General features: G+C 46.5%; 1 protein-coding gene across 1 annotated transcript in view; it reads right to left on the reverse strand.

The window, feature by feature from the left end:
• The window catches only part of LOC138293971 (uncharacterized), a 90,830-nt gene that overhangs the window by 36,669 nt on the left and 36,522 nt on the right, over positions 1-17,639 (reverse strand). The window contains exons 6-7 of the mRNA XM_069233231.1: positions 4,473-4,685; positions 332-512 (exon numbers count right to left, since the gene is read on the reverse strand). Of these exons, the coding sequence (XP_069089332.1) occupies positions 332-512; positions 4,473-4,685 (394 nt within the window). The remainder of the gene's footprint in view (positions 1-331; positions 513-4,472; positions 4,686-17,639) is intronic.

Below are 17,639 nucleotides of genomic sequence, written 5' to 3' on the forward strand. Positions count from 1 at the left end.
GGGCTGGTCTGATATCATTGCAGGATTAGTGTCAACATTTTTTAAGCTAGTTCTGCAAAGCTCCGAACTAGCATCAAAAACTTGATGCTAGTTCCCCTAACTACCGCCATGGTGCACTGTATCTTAGATATGGCGCACACATGGTGGCGTTAGTGGGGCACTAAAGGGTGCAAAAAAAGCGGCGCTGCGCTGGGTGCAGCACCACTTTTCATAAATCAGGGCCCTTGTTCTAGAGAATACGGTAGAGGCCAGATAATGCAGTAGATTTAGGGTGAAATCATTCCACTGCTCACACCATCAGCATTGAGTAAACCACAGGCTCCACATTCACCTTCACTCCATAAGTGGTCAGGTATCGTGAGATGCAGCTGAAGTCGAACGGCTGGGGTTTGTTATCCATCATTTGTGTCATCTTCATCTTGAACCACGTTGAGATCTCCTCGTCTGTGTTCAGCTCCTGGGCTCTTGCTCCACAGAGGAGCAGCACCACTTCACGGACAAGGACAATGGACCTGGGTGGCCAGACGAAAAGTGAGATGTAAACGAAGTGAGTACATTCAACATGGATCTGGAGTTCCAGATAGAGCAGTGGGAGACAGGCAGAGCGGCAGTACTGTCACCATAAACCTGGACAATGATGGTAGGTTAGAAAAGGGTACATCAACTGGAAACCTAGGTAACTGGACAACATGGTGACATACAAGCAGAAAAGTGTACACTATAGAAGGTAGTTGAGATAAGGTAAAGGTAATTAGAATGGAAATACGTACCAAAGGTGTGATAGCTAGGAGATAATCGTACTGTAAATAGTACAACTACATCAATCAATGCAAATTGTATTTCAGGTGTTAACAAATCTAGGGGCATATTTAGGAGCCCTTTGTGGCACTTTAGCACCACCTTAGTGTCATTTTTTTACGCTAAGGTGCCTTTTCCCCACGCCATATTTACAAAGTGGCACAATGCATGCATTATGCCACTTTGTAACTTCTTACACCACATTATGCCTGCCCCAGACATAATGTATGCAAGGGGGGGCGTTCCGGCACTAGGAGGCCTGAACATATGGCACAGTGAAATTTAAAAGATTTCACTGCGCCATTTTTTCCATCATTATTAACACCTGCTCAGAGCAAGCATTAAAATGACGCACCCATTGAAATCAATTGGCCTCCTTGCACTTTAGTACACTAGCGTCAACATTTTTTATGCTAGTGCAGCAAAGCATCACAATTGCGCCAGAACATGTTGACAATATTGTTCTCCAGCCATGGTGCACCGTATGTTAAATACGGCACAACCATGGTGTGGTTAAGTGCTGGTGGGGGGGGGGGGGGGTGCATAAATCTGGGCCCTAATCTGTTGGTTTGAGGTCTCATTAAAGTCCTACCTAAGTTTTCAGGTCTCACTGAACCCTTCTTGGGTTGTCTGGAACCCCCCACAACCCAGACAAGTCTTCACTAGAATGCCCCTACTGTCTATTCATGTTGTACAATCAGGTGGCACAGCAGTCAAGATAGTCAGAAATCAAAGTGCTGTGATTCCACAACAAGGATGGTATGAGGATTCCCTCATATCCTCCTTAGATTATTCTGTCAAGTGGACCTTAGAAAAGTACACCTGAGGCACCGGCTTTTGAGGTACCATAAAGGAACTGGAGGTGGCTTTCTGGAATTCACCTTCAGCAGTAATATGCACCTTAAACATTCACAACTACTTACATAACACAAGTCTTTGCAGACTGTGATCTCAGTTGAGCTATGGAGGGCTCTGTAGGTTAATACAGTTCTTCTCTTCAGGGAACGTTACACTATTCTGTATGAAAGATGTTTATGTTTGAGTGGATTAAACTTATCTCGTAGATTCGGGCAACCTATGGTGTTTATTTACCTTTACAATTTGATTTTGCACACTATTTACATGCCTTTCGCTTTGTGGTTGTAAAATAAAGCTTTGAAACGTTTTTATTGATTGGAGTTTTCTTCGGTGGCCAAATGGGTCATGGTGTTTAAATTTATGGTTGAGTTTGAATTGATTGTATATATGGTTAACCACACCACTGGGTCCAAAGATCCCATCACCCTGGGGGAGGTTTTTTGAATCCTGTGAAGGATGGGAATAACGCGTTAACAACCCTTAGCACCATTCATGTCGAGTTTTGCGTCCCATTCCATCTAGCGAGCTCCCCCTCAAAACTTTGGTAAATAAAAGCCTCTGTCAACAACAAAAGAGCAAACATGGACCAGTGAGTCGTTGCCGAATGCACCTTGTCTTAGTGTACAAAGTAATCTCAGAAGTAATTGCAGGGTATGGCTTAGGCTTATAGGATATCAAAGGAGTTGACAAATCAAACGTGGCCAAACTACATTCAGTTCTCAGGGGCACCGTAAAGGTAGCTGCAGAGTGTTATGCTTCGGTACCTGGGACATAGAATGCTGCCAGGCAGTGTAACACATACAAATCTGGTGTTTACTCCACTCTGTAAACATTTCACCTGTGACGAATGGTATTTACTGGATGTTGTACGTACCCTGCCAGTTCCAGTGAACTGGACGGGCCATGAATATCAGATGTGACTGGGATGGGTCCTGGGAACCCTGCTTGTGATGTCAGAATAGCAGGTCGAGATACTGCCATCCACACCACATAACAAATAGCCTATTTAGGTGGATGAATAGCTCTGTGCTTGGGTGGCCAAGCACTTTGGATTTGCTAGGAAAGTCCTACTGTCTCACCATCTCTACCGCAAATTTCAGTACATTCAGCACACGTCCCAGTTTTTATAGAGCATGGTCTGAACTCAAGACGCAAGATTTTATGTGTTCCAATGCAGAATTAGTTAGTAGCCATTGGCAGCAAGCAATTTAGTTAACACAGATGATATTGAATCTAAAAGTTGCATTTATTTTCCCGGAGCGCCTCATTGTCTGTGTGTTATACGTTGGTGTGTGCTGTCAATCAACTCATTCTGCGTCCCTTGGATGATATAACATTGTAGTCCCACTTCTATGTTTGTCACATGTCCCATTTCTTGTTTTTCAAAATCTGATCACTCTACTCTTCACCTGGGCTTCTGGTGCAGAATGAGACACAGCAATGTTATGCTTTGGTGTTTCCAAAACAGTTCTAGCAGGAAAAGTGTGACAGGTTCAACACTGTCATCCCCAGTTAGGGATCCTTCGATGAGGTTAGTGGGAGCTGATTCTCGTCAGATTTTCATTACAACATTGAAGTAAAGAAGATGACCCTGAACATATATGAAATGTACAGTATCAACTACCAACATATCTTCAAGGTAAGCATGCATAGGGAAGTATAAATTTACTATTCCTAACTCCTCATCTACCTTCCTTGATGAATGAAGCGTCTACAGGGATGTATAGATTTACTATTCTAACTTCACATCTACTCACCTTGATGAGATATGCATGCAGAGGGAAGTACAGACTTACTATTCATCTTGACAATACGGTGGTAGCTGCTGTTGTGGAGTCAACATATGTGCATATCAATATTTACATTCTGATATTTTAGTAGACCACCTTCTCTTCACCACCTGTAATGGCAGCCTGGCTCACATTCACCAAGGGCCAGATGTAGCAAAGGGTTTTTCCAATTCTGTGTCAATGGGAAAATGTGTTCGTACATATGGCCCCAAGACCCCACTGAGTTTTCACATATCGCCTATTCCAAGATCCTTGTAGAGAGGATTGCACATTCGATTGGTGGCTGTGGCACAAAGTGAGTTGCTTGTGCTGAGGGTACCTAAGATTTCTTGACCGGGTTGAGAATGTATTCTTCCAACAGAAAGCCTCGCAGTCCAAATGAGGAGAGGGCTCTTGATTGTAAATAAACTGTAGTATCCAGCCCTGTGCAGAGAAGGACAGCTCACAGCACTGGGGGTGAGGAACGGGAGACACACATACACAAACACACAAATGAGGCCTCATCAGATATACAAACTGCAGTATACTAGACAATGCAGTACACACGCATGTACACAAACATGCAAGCACACTCACACACACAGACACCCACATGCAGGAATACAGTCACACTTACACAATTAAACACAAATGTAAACAGGCATATGCAGGTAGGCATACATAGACACACATGCAATCACACTCACATGCATCACAAGGAGATGCAGACTAGCAAAGGCATGAGGAGAACATTCACACACCTCCAGCTTTCCATACACATCAGAAAAAATTACAGCTAACTAGAAGCAGTGAAAGAAGGCAGGTAACATGTTTTGTGTCTGGAGGAATAAACTGGGCTCAAAGCATTATTGTAAGCATTTCACAGTCTTTTTCCACATCTCTCGCCATGCTTCCTTAAAGTCAGCCCAGCTCATGGGCTGCTCATTAGGCTGCCCGGCTCATGTGATGACCATGGCACCTCCAAGCTCATGGACAGCTCATTAGGGTACTCGGCTAATGAGATGACCATGGCATCTCCCATCTCACCTGTTGATCATGGCACTGTACAGGCAATTCTCGCCCTGTGTGGGTCTGGCTGTGTCAGAGAAGTAAACGCCGTCAGCATAGTCAGGCCGGGCTTGGAAGAGCCTGAGCCTGGCCCAGTCCTCCTGGGGCACATCAATCCGTTGCAGGGTTTTTTGATTCTTGTCCACAGGTGCCTTCACCAGTCGAACCAGGAGAGTTGCACAGGGCACTATCCTATAGAGAGAGAGAGAAATAGAGGGTGGGAGTTAACAAGCCAGGTGATGAAGCCAATCATGCTCATACTACACTGGCTTTTTGACTCTGAAGCTTTGCTTCACCAGAGAGTTTGCATCCTTGCTCCTTCCACACCTGCACTTACAGCCTGAGGGCTTACTTTAGAGCAGTGCTTCCCAAACGTTTTAGAACCACGACCCACATTTTAGAACAACAAACCTTTGCGACCCACTTAGCTTTAAATGCCATTAGGCGATCAATTTTTTTTATTGTAACTAAAGCATCGAGTGGCAGCACATTTTCTTATGAAATGGCCACTACATTTGCACAGACTTTGGGGCATATTTAAGAGCTCCTAGGGCCACATTTGTGTCATTTCTTTAACGCAAATGTGGCCCAATGAGGCCACAAACAGTGTGCCATATTTACAAAGTGGAGCAATGCTTGCATTGCGCCACTTTGTAACCCCTTGCGCCACATTATCCCTGTGCCAGGCATAATGTATGCAAGGGGGGCGTTCCGGCACTAGGGGGGAAGTAAAAATGGCACAAAGGAATCTATGAGATTCCTTTGTGACATTTATTGCCATTTTTAACGCCTGCTAAGTGCAGGCGTTAAACAGAGGCTCCCATTGAATACAATGGGCCTCTGGGTGCTTTGCCGGATTAGCGTCATAATTTTTTACCTTAATCCTGTAAAGTGCCAGACTAGTGTAAAAAAAAAATTATGACGCTAGTCACCTTAACTACAACCATGGTGCGCCGTATTTTAAATATGGCACTACCATGGTGGCATTAGGGGGGCACTAAGGGGCACAAGAAAAGTTTTCATAAATCTGCCCCATAGTTTTAATGATAAAACTATAGGCCATATTTACAAGAAAGTGGCGCATCACAAGTGATGAGCCACTTTCATTGCGGCCCCCTTGCGTCTCCTAACGCCACCATGGTAGCGCCGTATTTACAATACAGCGCACTATGGCACCTGTTAGGGGCAATAGCGTCACTTTTTGGGCGCTATTGTAACGCTATACTAGATTAGCGTAACAAAAACCAATGACATCAATCCAGTACAGTGTTAAGAGGCCCATTGAAATCAGTGGGAGCCGCATTTTGAAAATGACGCCAGAAATGGCACAATGGAATCTTGTAGATTCCATTGCGCCATTTTTTGTGACCCTCTAATGAGGAAACACCGCCTTTGCATACATCATGCATATATTATGCATGATGCGGCACAAAGGGCTAACAAGGTGGCGCAAACTTAGGGGCATATTTATACTCTGTTTGCGCCGGAATTGTGACGTTTTTTTACGCAAATCCGACACAAAGCTAACTCCATATTTATACTTTGGCGTTAGACCCGTCTAGCGCCAAAGATCTTGGAGTTTGCATCATTTTTTAGCGTGGACACCTACCTTGCGTTAATGATATGCAAGGTAGGCGTTCCCGTCTAAAAAATGACTCCAAGGCATGTGCGCCTTATTTAAACTCCCATGCAAAAATGACGCACGGGAGTGGGCGGGTAAAAAAAAATGACGTCCAGCCGCTTTTGCGTCATTTCTTAACGCCTGGTCAGGGCAGGCGTTAAGGGACCTGTGGGCTCGGAAGGAGCCCAGAGGTGCCCTCCCATGCCCCCAGGGACACCCCCTGCCACCCTTGCCCACCCCAGGAGGACGCCCAAGGATGGAGGGACCCATCCCAGGGAACTTAAGGTAAGTTCAGGTAAGTTTTTTTTTTTTTTTTTGTGGCATAGGGGGGCCTGATTTGTGCCCCCCTACATGCCACTATGCCCAATGACCATGCCCAGGGGACAGAAGTCCCCTGGGCATGGCCATTGGGCAAGGGGGCATGACTCCTGTCTTTGCTAAGACAGAAGTCATGTCAATGGAGGGTGGGAGTCAAAAAAATGGCGCAAATCGGGTTGAGGCAGATTTTTTGCCTCAGACCGACTTGCCCCATTTTTTGACGCCCAAGCTCCATTTTCCCCTACGCCGGCGCTGCTTGGTGTGGGTCATTTTTTTTGACGCACACCAGTCAGCTCCGCCGGCTAACGTCATTCCATAAATAAGGCGCCCGCATGGCGCTTTGGAATGGCGTTAGCCGGCGTTAACATTTTTGACGCACAACTGCGTTGGCTCAGTTGTGCGTCAAAAAGTATAAATATGGCCCTTAGATCCAAATGAAGCTTAAGGGAGGCCTCTGCTGCAGACAAATTTGACTATCTCAGAATCAGGGGAGGCTTGATGGTTTGCCCGGTGGACAATAAGAATGGACTTAAACAAGGTGCATTCTCGGACTGGCAGCCAATGGTAAATATCCAAAATTGGGGTGACATGATCCATTTTCCTGATAGCTAGTACGAGTCTTGGTACCGCATCATGGACCACCCGTCGTTTCTTGTCAGCTTGTCCGGGAGACCAAGGTAGACTAAATAAACATAGTTCAGCCATGATTGTGTCAACAAAAGGTAGATTATTTCTAAGTAGTTTGCTCTGCCAGAAGCAGGCCCTAAACACCTTCCCTACTTGTGCCTGAAAGCATGGCTATGTGTCAATGGGAATGACAACTTTGCAGACAGCTTTCAGTAGTCCGGGTAGGGTGGCCATTATTTCTGGCCACACCGCTGGATTTAATTTATCTGGCAATGAGAAGCTCAGTCGTCAATGGATCAAGCTTTAGAAAGTGAGATGACATCATCCACCAGACAAAGGTTAAGACATTTGTAAGATCTGCCTGATGTGATGGATCCGATGTCTCAGGAGGCCTAGCAGAGGTAAGTCTGAAGATCAGCTGGGTGTCATAATCATACACATAGGATGGAACCCCTGCTGAATGCAACAAATGCACCAGTGGCAATATGTATGGGGTAAATAACAGTGGTAATGAAATACAGCCCTAGTGAACACCACAGCTATAGACTCATTTAAAACATGGAAGGATTCTGACCTATTCCCTTTCAGTAAAAAAAAAAACTAAATACAATGGGGCATATTTAAGAGCCCCTTGCGCCCCACCTTAGCATCATTTTTGTGACGCTAAGGCAGCACTAAGGTGGCCTTTTCCCTTTGACATATTTACAAAGTGGCGCAATGGATGCATTGCACCACTTTGTCACTCCTTGCGAAACATTATGCCTGCCCCAGGCATAATGTATGCAAGGGGGGCGTTCCCCTGTTAGGAGACCTGAAAAATGGCGCAGTGGAATTTAAAAGACTTTACTGTGCCATTTCCCCTCATTTTTAACGCCTACTCAGAGCAGGCGTTAAATTGACGCACCCATTGAAATCAATGGGCTTCCTTGCGCTTTGCTACACTAGCGGCAACATTTTGATGCTACTGTAGCAAAGAGGCACAATAGCGTAAACATTTTTGACACTATTGTTCTAACTTCAGCCGTGGTGTACCGTATTTTAAATACCGCACACACATGGTGGCTTCGGGAGGTGCAGGGCGGACGCAAGAAAAGTGGCACCCGCATTGGATGCAGCACTACTTTTCTTTAATTTGGCCCAATATCTCCAATTCCTATTTCTTGAAGTCTGGTGATGAGGATGGAAGGAACGATGATACTCAAAGCAATAAAAAGAACCAGCGTCCTGACACAAGTTGTCCACCATTTGCTGACAACCATTCAGAACTGCAGTCACCACCAGATTTGTACTGCAACCTAGCCTAAAGCTTGCATTGAAAGGGTGCCAGACTTGAGTGCTTTCAATAAATCTTGTTACTGCTAGAAAACTAGGGCCATATTTATACTTTTTGACGCAAAACTGCGCTAATGCAGTTTTGCGTCAAAAAAATTAGCGCCGGCTAACGCCATTCTGAAGCGCCATGCGGGCGCCGTATTTAATCAATGACGTTAGCCGGCGTTAGCCGCCGGCGCTGCCTGGTGTGCGTGTAAAAAAACGACGTACACCAGGCAGCGCCGGCGTAGGGGGATATGGGGCTTGGGCGTCAAGAAATGGGGCAAGTCAGGTTGAGGCAATTTTTTCACCTCAACCCGATTTGCGACATTTCTTCCGACTCCCAACCCCCATAGAAATGACTCCTGTCTTAGCAAAGACAGGAGTCATGCCCCCTTGCCCAATGGCCATGCCCTGGGGACTTATGTCCCCTGGGCATGGTCATTGGGCATAGTGGCATGTAGGGGGGCACAAATCAGGCCCCCCTATGCCACAAAAAAAATGAAAAAAAAGACTTACCTGAACTTACCTTAATGTTCCTGGGATGGGTCCCTCCAGCCTTGGGTGTCCTCCTGGGGTGGGCAAGGGTGACAGGGGGTGTCCCTGGGGGCATGGGAGGGCACCTCTGGGCTCCTTCAGAGCCCACAGGTCCCTTAACGCCTGCCTTTTGCAGGCGCTAAAAAACGTCGTAAAAGCGGCCGTACGTCATTTTTTTTGACCCGCCCACTCCCGGGCGTGAATTTTGCCCGGGAGTATAAATCCGACGCACATGCCTCGGAGTCGATTTTTTAGACGTGAACGCCTACCTTGCATCTCATTAACGCAAAGTAGGTGTCCACGCTAATAAATTACGCAAACTCCATGGACTTTGGCGCTAGACACGTCTAACGCCAAAGTATAAATATGGAGTTAGTTTTGCGTCGAAATTGCGTAAAAAAAAACGACGCAATTCCAGCGCAAACGGAGTATAAATATGCCCCCTAGTTTTCGAGTGTTTTTCCTAAATATGGTAGCAATTCAATTGAAGTAAAGGTGCTAAGATGGACAAATTAAGCCAGATTTACAAACTGGAGATATTCCATAATGTTGCAAATATCTGTTAAATATTGGTAATAAACCGACAACAGGGTTGGGGCTCAGTAATTTAATTATCTTAGCTGGATAAAGATAATTCGGAGAACCTGTTGATTCCTTCTAGCTTGTCTGAGGTAAACTGAGGCAACCCATGAGGTTTGGTAGGTTCCCGGGTCATAGGTAAAGGTATTACAGGAAGTGCTATGGATTGCTGGATGATCTGCCCCTCCCAGCGCATAATTTGCTCCAAAAAAGATATTTTATATGATTTAACTTGACTCTTATGGAAACTGCATACAGCCATATAAGCCTAGAAGCCAACCTGTCTGCTGAGACAGGGAATGGATCAGCCTTCCCTTCAGAGGTGCGACTGCCCAGAAAAGCCAGAAGCAGCAAGATCCTAGAGCCTATCTGGTCTGCCAGAGGAAGGAGGACTGAGAAAGGCAATCTGCGTGCATCAGGCTTTCCATTTTGCATTTTCAGGCGAGAACTGTAGGCTCATGGCTGCCCAGTGCTGCTATGGCAAGAACTGCGACCCCAGTTGGGCCTGTGCCTTCGTGACCCAAAGAAGTGTAGCAGCAGCTCATCCATTGCCACTCTGACCTAAAGAAGTACAACCACAGCTTATCCTGTGCTGCTGTGACTGAAAGAACAATTGTCCAAAACTTACCCTGTACTGCAGTGACTGAGAGACTGGTGTGACATTTTACCCCACTATAGAGCTCCCTGAAGCAGGACCTCAGTGAAAGCCTAGCACCAAGAAGCGGCCCATTGGCCCTTCACAACTCCAGGTTACCCGAATCTTTGACCTGGAGGGCCTCCACCATCGGTTCCCGTCACTCCCCAGGGCAGCCACCTCGCTGCAGCAGGAAGAACCTGCGTCTGACCTGAAGCATGCACGTCTCTCGCGAGATGTAGGAGAGGAATTGAAAGCTGGCACCAGCTGGATGCTGGTCTAATATATTTGCTTCCTGGACATACAACATGGTGAGAACCCAGAGACTATTTTTACCTGGGATAAATTGCGTGCACTGAGCATACTAGAGGGAGTTAATCTGCTCATGAGTCTTTCTGCTACCATAAAAATTCCAAGACTGAGGGGAGACTGTCTTAGACCAGAGCAGGAAGGGAATCCTTGAGGGAGAGGAAAAGGACAGCAGATCAAGGCACAGTTAGTCCAGCGCCCAGTTCACTAAATTATGCCAGCTCATTATTACTTGTGTAACATTTAGGACCATATTAATGGAAAAAGACGCAGAACTGTGCTAACGCAGTTGTGCAGCACTTTATTTAGCGCAAGCTAGCGCCATTCCAGAGTGCCAGCTGGGCGCCATATTTAGGTAATAACGCACGATGGCGCTAAGGAATGGCTAGCATAAAAAAAAAGACGTTAGTCGGGGGGGAGGCCGCAGGAGGGGTGGCGTAAGGGGAAAGGCGCTAGTGGGTCTTAAATTACGTTAGGCTGGTTAGTGGGCAAAAATTCTGCCGCTAATCAGCCTAACGTAATTTTCTGATGCACAAGCAGCCAAAAAATGACTCCTATCTAAGTTTAGACAAGAGTTATGCCCACCACCCCAGTGTCCACCACAAGGGACCAGTGTCCCCTGGGCAAGCCCGAAATACATAGGGCCTGATTACAACTTTGGAGGAGGTGTTAATCCGCCCCAAAAGTGACGGTAAAGTGACGGATATACCACCAGCTGTATTACGAGTTCCATAGGATATAATGGACTCGTAATACGGCTGGTGGTATATCCGTCACTTTACCGTCGCTTTTGGGACGGATTAACACCTCCTCCAAAGTTGTAATCAGGCCCATAGTGCCAGGTTGAGGGCCCCTTGTAAGGGGCCATCAATGGCACAACACACACATACACAAACACTTACCTGCAACTTACCTGGGATGGGCTCCCCCTCCTCCTGTGGTGTTCCTGTGGTGTGGGTGGTGGTGTTGCTAGGGCTTGGGGTGGGCATCTTTGTGCCCATTCCATGGTGTTTCACCATGGAAATGGGCCTTACTGCACCCTAACGCCTGGTCTGACCCAGGCATTAAATAATGGGGCTAAGCGAGCTTAGCACCATTATTTGAGCCCGCCTCCTCCTTGCACGTCGTTTGTGCACTGGGAGGTAAATATGGAGGTAGGCGGTTAGAGTCATGTTTAGGATGGGAACGTCTGCCTTGCATCTCATTGACACAAGGTGATTTTGTGCATCCTACACATGGCGCTCGCTCCAATATTTTGGCACTAGATGGGTCTAGCATCAGAATATAAATATGGAGTTAGGTTAGCGCTGTTTTAGCGCCAAAATTAATGGCGCTAAAACGACGCTAACCATCCATAAATATGGATAATATAATATTAGTTTTCACGTGTAATGAAGTCATTTTCTTTTTTAACGTAAAACAATGGCTTTGACAACAAGGTATTGTGCTGCTGTGTGATTGCAGAGCCCTGAGGATGAGCATCCCCGTTCTACCTCTATGAGAAGCCTGTGATTGCTCGCCATCGCTACCACTGAGAGACAAGGGGTTGTACTTAGCCCACTTTGCAGAGACATAGTAGGAAAGACTGTGGGAGGCAAAGGAACTTAACCCCTACAGTTGAGGCCCAATTGAGTCTGGGCAGATTGCAGAGCCTTTCTGCTTTTCCTTTGGTTGGGTTTTCCTGACAGACAGCTTCCAATCTATCCCCTCCTGATGACACTAGAGGAGAAACTTTTTGACTTGACTAATCTGGGAGGGATAAACAAATTGAAAATAACTGCTTGTAACCAGAGCCAGAAGTGCATCAGTGGAATGCACATTGATGCCGGCAAATCTTAGATAAATACTGTGAAAAATCTTAGGCCAGGGTACCAGTAAGCTCACAGACCACTGACAGGATCCGCACAGCAGAGCATAGTGAACTTATATGAGCACTGGAGCCCTGATTGCTAGCTTCCTACTACATGGGGCAACTCGGACAAGACCCATAAAGCTTGGAGGAAAAGAAGGATTTAGTGCTCGAGAAGAGGGGCTGCTAGATTGCATCTCTCAGAGGAGAAACGTGCCTTGTGCAGTCATCACTCCAGCTGCCCAGTGACCAAACAGGCATGTGGGTCCTATACTTGATGGAGAAGCTGAATTTGCCTTGAGTGAAGAGGGCAACTCTCTGTGGAGAAAGGCTGGTGCCAGAGTGCTTCAAAGTAAGAAGCTGTCCAAACAGAGTCTACCTGTTCAGGAAGGGCAAAGTAAGAAGCCCACCCAAATTCCAATAGTCAGGAGAATTATGGAAACTGTTACTGATGGTCGGAACCTATCACCAGGAGCAAAAGGCTGAAAACTCAGGGCAAATCCAGGTACCAGCGACCAACATCTCTTAATAAAGAGCCCACTTGTGGAGGGCTTTGTTAGGGTTCCCTGCCCATTCCTGGCGGGCTGGGGGCATCGCAGCACCAACATAAACCAAGCTGCAACCCAGCAGTTTGCTGGGTATTCCTCAGACAGTGTCAGTGCCTCCAGGAGTCATGAGCACTGATGTGTTATTCCTTTAATTACTCCGTTACAGGTTGAGGGGGACAACTGCTGCAACAAACGCCTTGGGAGCCCCTGAGCCTGTCCAGAGTTGCCTCGAGAAACCCAAGGTTGGGGTTATCGGGGATAAGTGGGTGATATTGATTTTGGTGATTCTGGTACATAATGGCTGATTAGCTAACTGAGATAAATTGCAAAAATGTGTGTTTATATAGGTTTTTTTTTTAGCAAATGTTCATTGTGGTGATGTTGTTATGAAAAGTGTTCTAAAGTGGCTAGGACTCACTTTTAGTAATGCACGACAAACACTACCTTGGTAAGGCCAGCAGACTTATATTTTAATATCATGCCATATGTACTTCCAAAGGCAGTACACATTTATTACTGATTATGAGCTAACCTGTCAAAGCCTGAAGGCTTAACCTTAAATTGTTTGAAATGCCCCTTTCTAGATAGCCATCCCAAACATTTTGCCTTCTCCTCCTCTTTTTTCTGACCTTGTTATCATTGGCTTTAGGACTGTGCACACTTTTTCACTGCTAGCCAGTGCTAAAGTGCTTGTGCTTGTGCTCTCTACTTAAACATGGTAACATTGGCTTATCCATAATTGGCATATCTAATTTACTTATAAGTCCCTTTTAAAGTGCACTGAAGTTGCCCAGGGCCTGTACATTTTGGGGCATATTTATACTCTGCTTGCGCCGAATGTGCGTCAAAAAGTTTGACGCACATTCGGCGCAAACCCTGCCCCATATTTATGCTTTGACGCCCGACCCCGCGGACGTCAAAATCCAACCATGTGCGTCATTTTTTGGAAGGGGGAACCTGCCTTGCGTTAATTATATGCAAGGTAGGCGTTCCCTTCCAAAAAATGACATTAAGGCCTGTGCATCTTATTTATACTCTGGTGTCATTTTGACGCACAGGAGAGGGCGGGCCTTAAAAAACGGCGCCCAGCCTGATGGGCGCCGTTTTTTAACACCTGGGTCAGGGCAGGCGTTAAGGGACCTGTGGGCTCGGAAGGAGCCCAGAGGTGCCCTCCCATGCCGCCAGGGACACCCCCTGCCACCCTTGCCCACCCCAGGAGGACACCCAAGGATGGAGGGACCCATCCCAGGGAAGGAAAGGTAAGTTTTGGTAAGTATATTTTTTTATTTTTTCTAAGTGGCATAGGGGGGCCTGATTTGGGCCCCCTTACATGCCACTATGCCCAATGACCATGCCCAGGGGACATAAGTCCCCTGGGCATGGCCATTGGGCAAGGGGGCATGACTCCTGTCTTAGCTATGACAGGAGTCATGTCAATGGGGATTGTGCGTCAAAAAAAATGGCGCAAGTCAGGTGTGAGGCCTGATTTTTGCCTCAGACCTGACTTGCACCATTTTTTGATGCACAACCCCCATTTTCCCATATGCCGGCGCTGCCTGGTGCGAGTCATTTTTTTTTACGCGTACCAGTCCGCAGCGCCGGCTAACGTCATTCTATAAATAAGGCGCCCGCATGGTGCGTTGGAATGGCGTTAGCCGGCTGTAACATTTTTGACGCACAACTGCGTTGGCGCAGTTGTGCGTCAAAAAGTATAAATATGGCCCTAAATGCTACTAGTGTACCTGCAGCAATTATTGTGCCACCCACTTCAGTAGCACTTTAAACATGACTCAGGCCTGCCATTGCAGAGCCTGTGTGTGTAGTTTTAAGGTGCCATGTTGACCTGGCTAGTTAACCATCTTGCCAGGCCGGAACATCCCATTTCAATACACACAAGTCACCCCTCACGTAGGCCCTGGACAGCCCCCCATGGGCAGCGTGCAGGTATTTTGAAAGTAGTACATGTATGTTTACGTTTTACATGTCCTAGTAGTGAAAAACTACAACAAGGCCTGTCTATCCCATAAGATAACATTGGGATTTTCTTATTACATTTTATAAGTATAATTTCCAATTCAGAAGAGATGGGACCCCCAAAGTTTGATGTCTGTTGAATCACACTTTAAAATCACAACTTATGGTGAAGTCGGGTTTTAAATTGTAATTCTTAAAATACCACTTTTACGAAGTTGGCTTTTCTTACTTCAACCATCTTGTGCCTTCTGCCTGTCTGTGAATACACATCTAGGTGGGTGGCGGTTGGGATCTTGTGCATTTCCTCCAGACAGCCAAACACAAAGGGACCTTTAGGGCCATATTTATACTTTTTGACGCAAAACTGCGCTAATGCAGTTTTGCGTAAAAAAAATTAGCGCCGGCTAACGCCATTCTGAAGCACCATGCGGGCGCCGTATTTATTGAATGATGTTAGCCGGCGTTAGCCGGCGGCGCTGTCTGGTGTGCGTTAAAAAAAATGACGTATACCAGGCAGCGCCGGCGTAGGGGAAAATGGAGCTTGGGCGCCAAAAAATGGGGCAAGTCAGGCTGAGGCAAAATTTGCGCCGCAACCCGATTTGCGCCATTTTTTTTTTACTCCCAACCCCCATTGACATGACTCCTGTCTTAGCAAAGACAGGAGTCATGCCCCCTTGCCCAATGGCCATGCCCAGGGGACTTCTGTCCCCTGGGCATGGTCATTGGGCATAGTGGCATGTAGGGGGGCACAAATCAGGCCCCCCTATGCCACAAAAAAAATAATAATAATACTTACCTGAACTTACCTTAATGTCCCTGGGATGGGTCCCTCCAGCCTTGGGTGTCCTCCTGGGGTGGGCAAGGGTGACAGGGGGTGTCCCTGCGGGCATGGGAGGGCACCTCTGGGCTCCTTCCGAGCCCACAGGTCCCTTAACGCCTGCCTTTTACAGGCGCTAAAAAATGGCGCAAAAGCAGCCGTACGTCATTTCTTTTTATCCGCCCACTCCCGGGCGTGAATTTTGCCCGGGAGTGTAAATACGGCGCACATGCTGCGGAGTCAATTTTTCAGATGGGAACGCCTACCTTGCATATAATTAACGCAAAGTTGGTGTCCATGCTAAAAAATGAAGCAAACTCCATGGACTTTAGCGCTAGACGCGTCTAACGCCAAAGTATAAATATGGAGTTAGTTTTGCGTCGGAATTGCGTAAAAAAAAACGACGCAATTTCGGCGCAAACGGAGTATAAATATGCCCCTTAGTGTGACTGAGTGGCCATCTGCATGTTGATGGGCAGCCTGGGCAGGATGGGAGGGAGGAGCTGACACTTATACCTGAATAGGCTGTGTCCTGCTCTCACACAAAGGGTTGCATAACCCCCTGTAGTGAGTCTGGAGTCAAGGCAAGAAGGGCAGGGACTCTGTGCATTTCAAAGGCCTCACTTTGAAGTCTCCCCTACTTTAAAGGCACCACTGTGTATAAGAACTGGTTTTCTGACCCCACCAAATCAGTACTTTTCTGGACCTGAGGATATTCTGCCAGGAAGTACTTCTGTGCTTCGAAAGGGATAAGGAGTGAGATGGCCTGCACCTGCATCTCTACATCACCTGAACCAAAGTAACTCCAAGGGCTTGCTGGCTTGCCTCCTGTTCTGAAGTCTCAGGGACATCAAAGCCTTCACTTCATCCTGCAACTTGCTTGCTGCAAGTCTTGTCCTGCCTGGTGGTGCCAATCTGATCCTGGGCCCTTGGCAGTGGGTATAAAGTGCTGTAACTGAAATATCTGCACATCGCAGTTGGAACAAACGCATCTCCCCACAACGCTGATGCCTCGTAGCTGAGGACAAATGCATCTCCAACTGCACGGCTCCATGACAATGGATCGCCTACATTGCTAAGGAACTGCTGATGATACATCTCGGATTGCGCGGCTCAGAACTGATGCATCACCTACATCCAGAAGGATTGAGGCATTGCCTCCTCTGCTCCGCTCATCAGGCCCGTCAATGGTACAAAAAGGTACTTTTTCAGTGGAACAAAATTGGTTCCTGTGTCTGACTCGTGCTCCATTGCTGCAGGCCTGACTTTTCATATTTTACCGGGTCTGGCGCGACCAGATGACCCCAGTTCATATGTTGTACCTTTAAGGACTATATTGCATTTGAATCTTTAAAAATTCATACCTCGACTTCTACTTTTTGGATTTTTGTCATTTTGGTCTTGTTTTGTTCTTTAAATTGGGCTCTTATCTTTTAACCAGGTGTGGTATCTTTTTGCGTGGCGTTTTCACTGTGCTACTATTTTAAATATTTCACAAATACTTTACACATTGCCTCCTAAGTTAAGCCTCCCTGCTCTGTGCCAATCTACTAGAGGGTGAGCACAGGTTAATTTATAGTGTGTAACTGACTTACCCTAACTAAAATTGTGGTCCGTACGTGGACAGGATGCATTCCTCTGCCAACTAGAGACCCAATTTCTAACATTAATCGCAGCATCTACCTCCTTTTGGTCTCTGCTGAGCAGAGTACATAAAAAATGCACCCTTATTGAAACAAATATGGAATAAATTGTAAAGTGAGACAATTAATTGAGATCTTGTGTTTATGAGGAACAAATGTGTTGGTCAGTTATCAGGATTGTGTCTGCTTGTTCTCCCAGCTGCTAAAGAATGACAGACCAGGCAACATGATGCACTGGATGCTAATGAACCTCTGGGTCCGTCTGTGGATTTTCGCATGAAAGTGCTCATTAATTTACGTGTTTCAGTGCTGGCAAGACTCCTGTGGTGTGCTGAGATGTTTGCAGTGCATGAGTATGTACTCACCATTGATAGTTTGG

This window comes from Pleurodeles waltl, chromosome 4_2 (assembly GCF_031143425.1).
Source record: "Pleurodeles waltl isolate 20211129_DDA chromosome 4_2, aPleWal1.hap1.20221129, whole genome shotgun sequence".
Lineage (NCBI taxonomy): Eukaryota > Metazoa > Chordata > Amphibia > Caudata > Salamandridae > Pleurodeles > Pleurodeles waltl.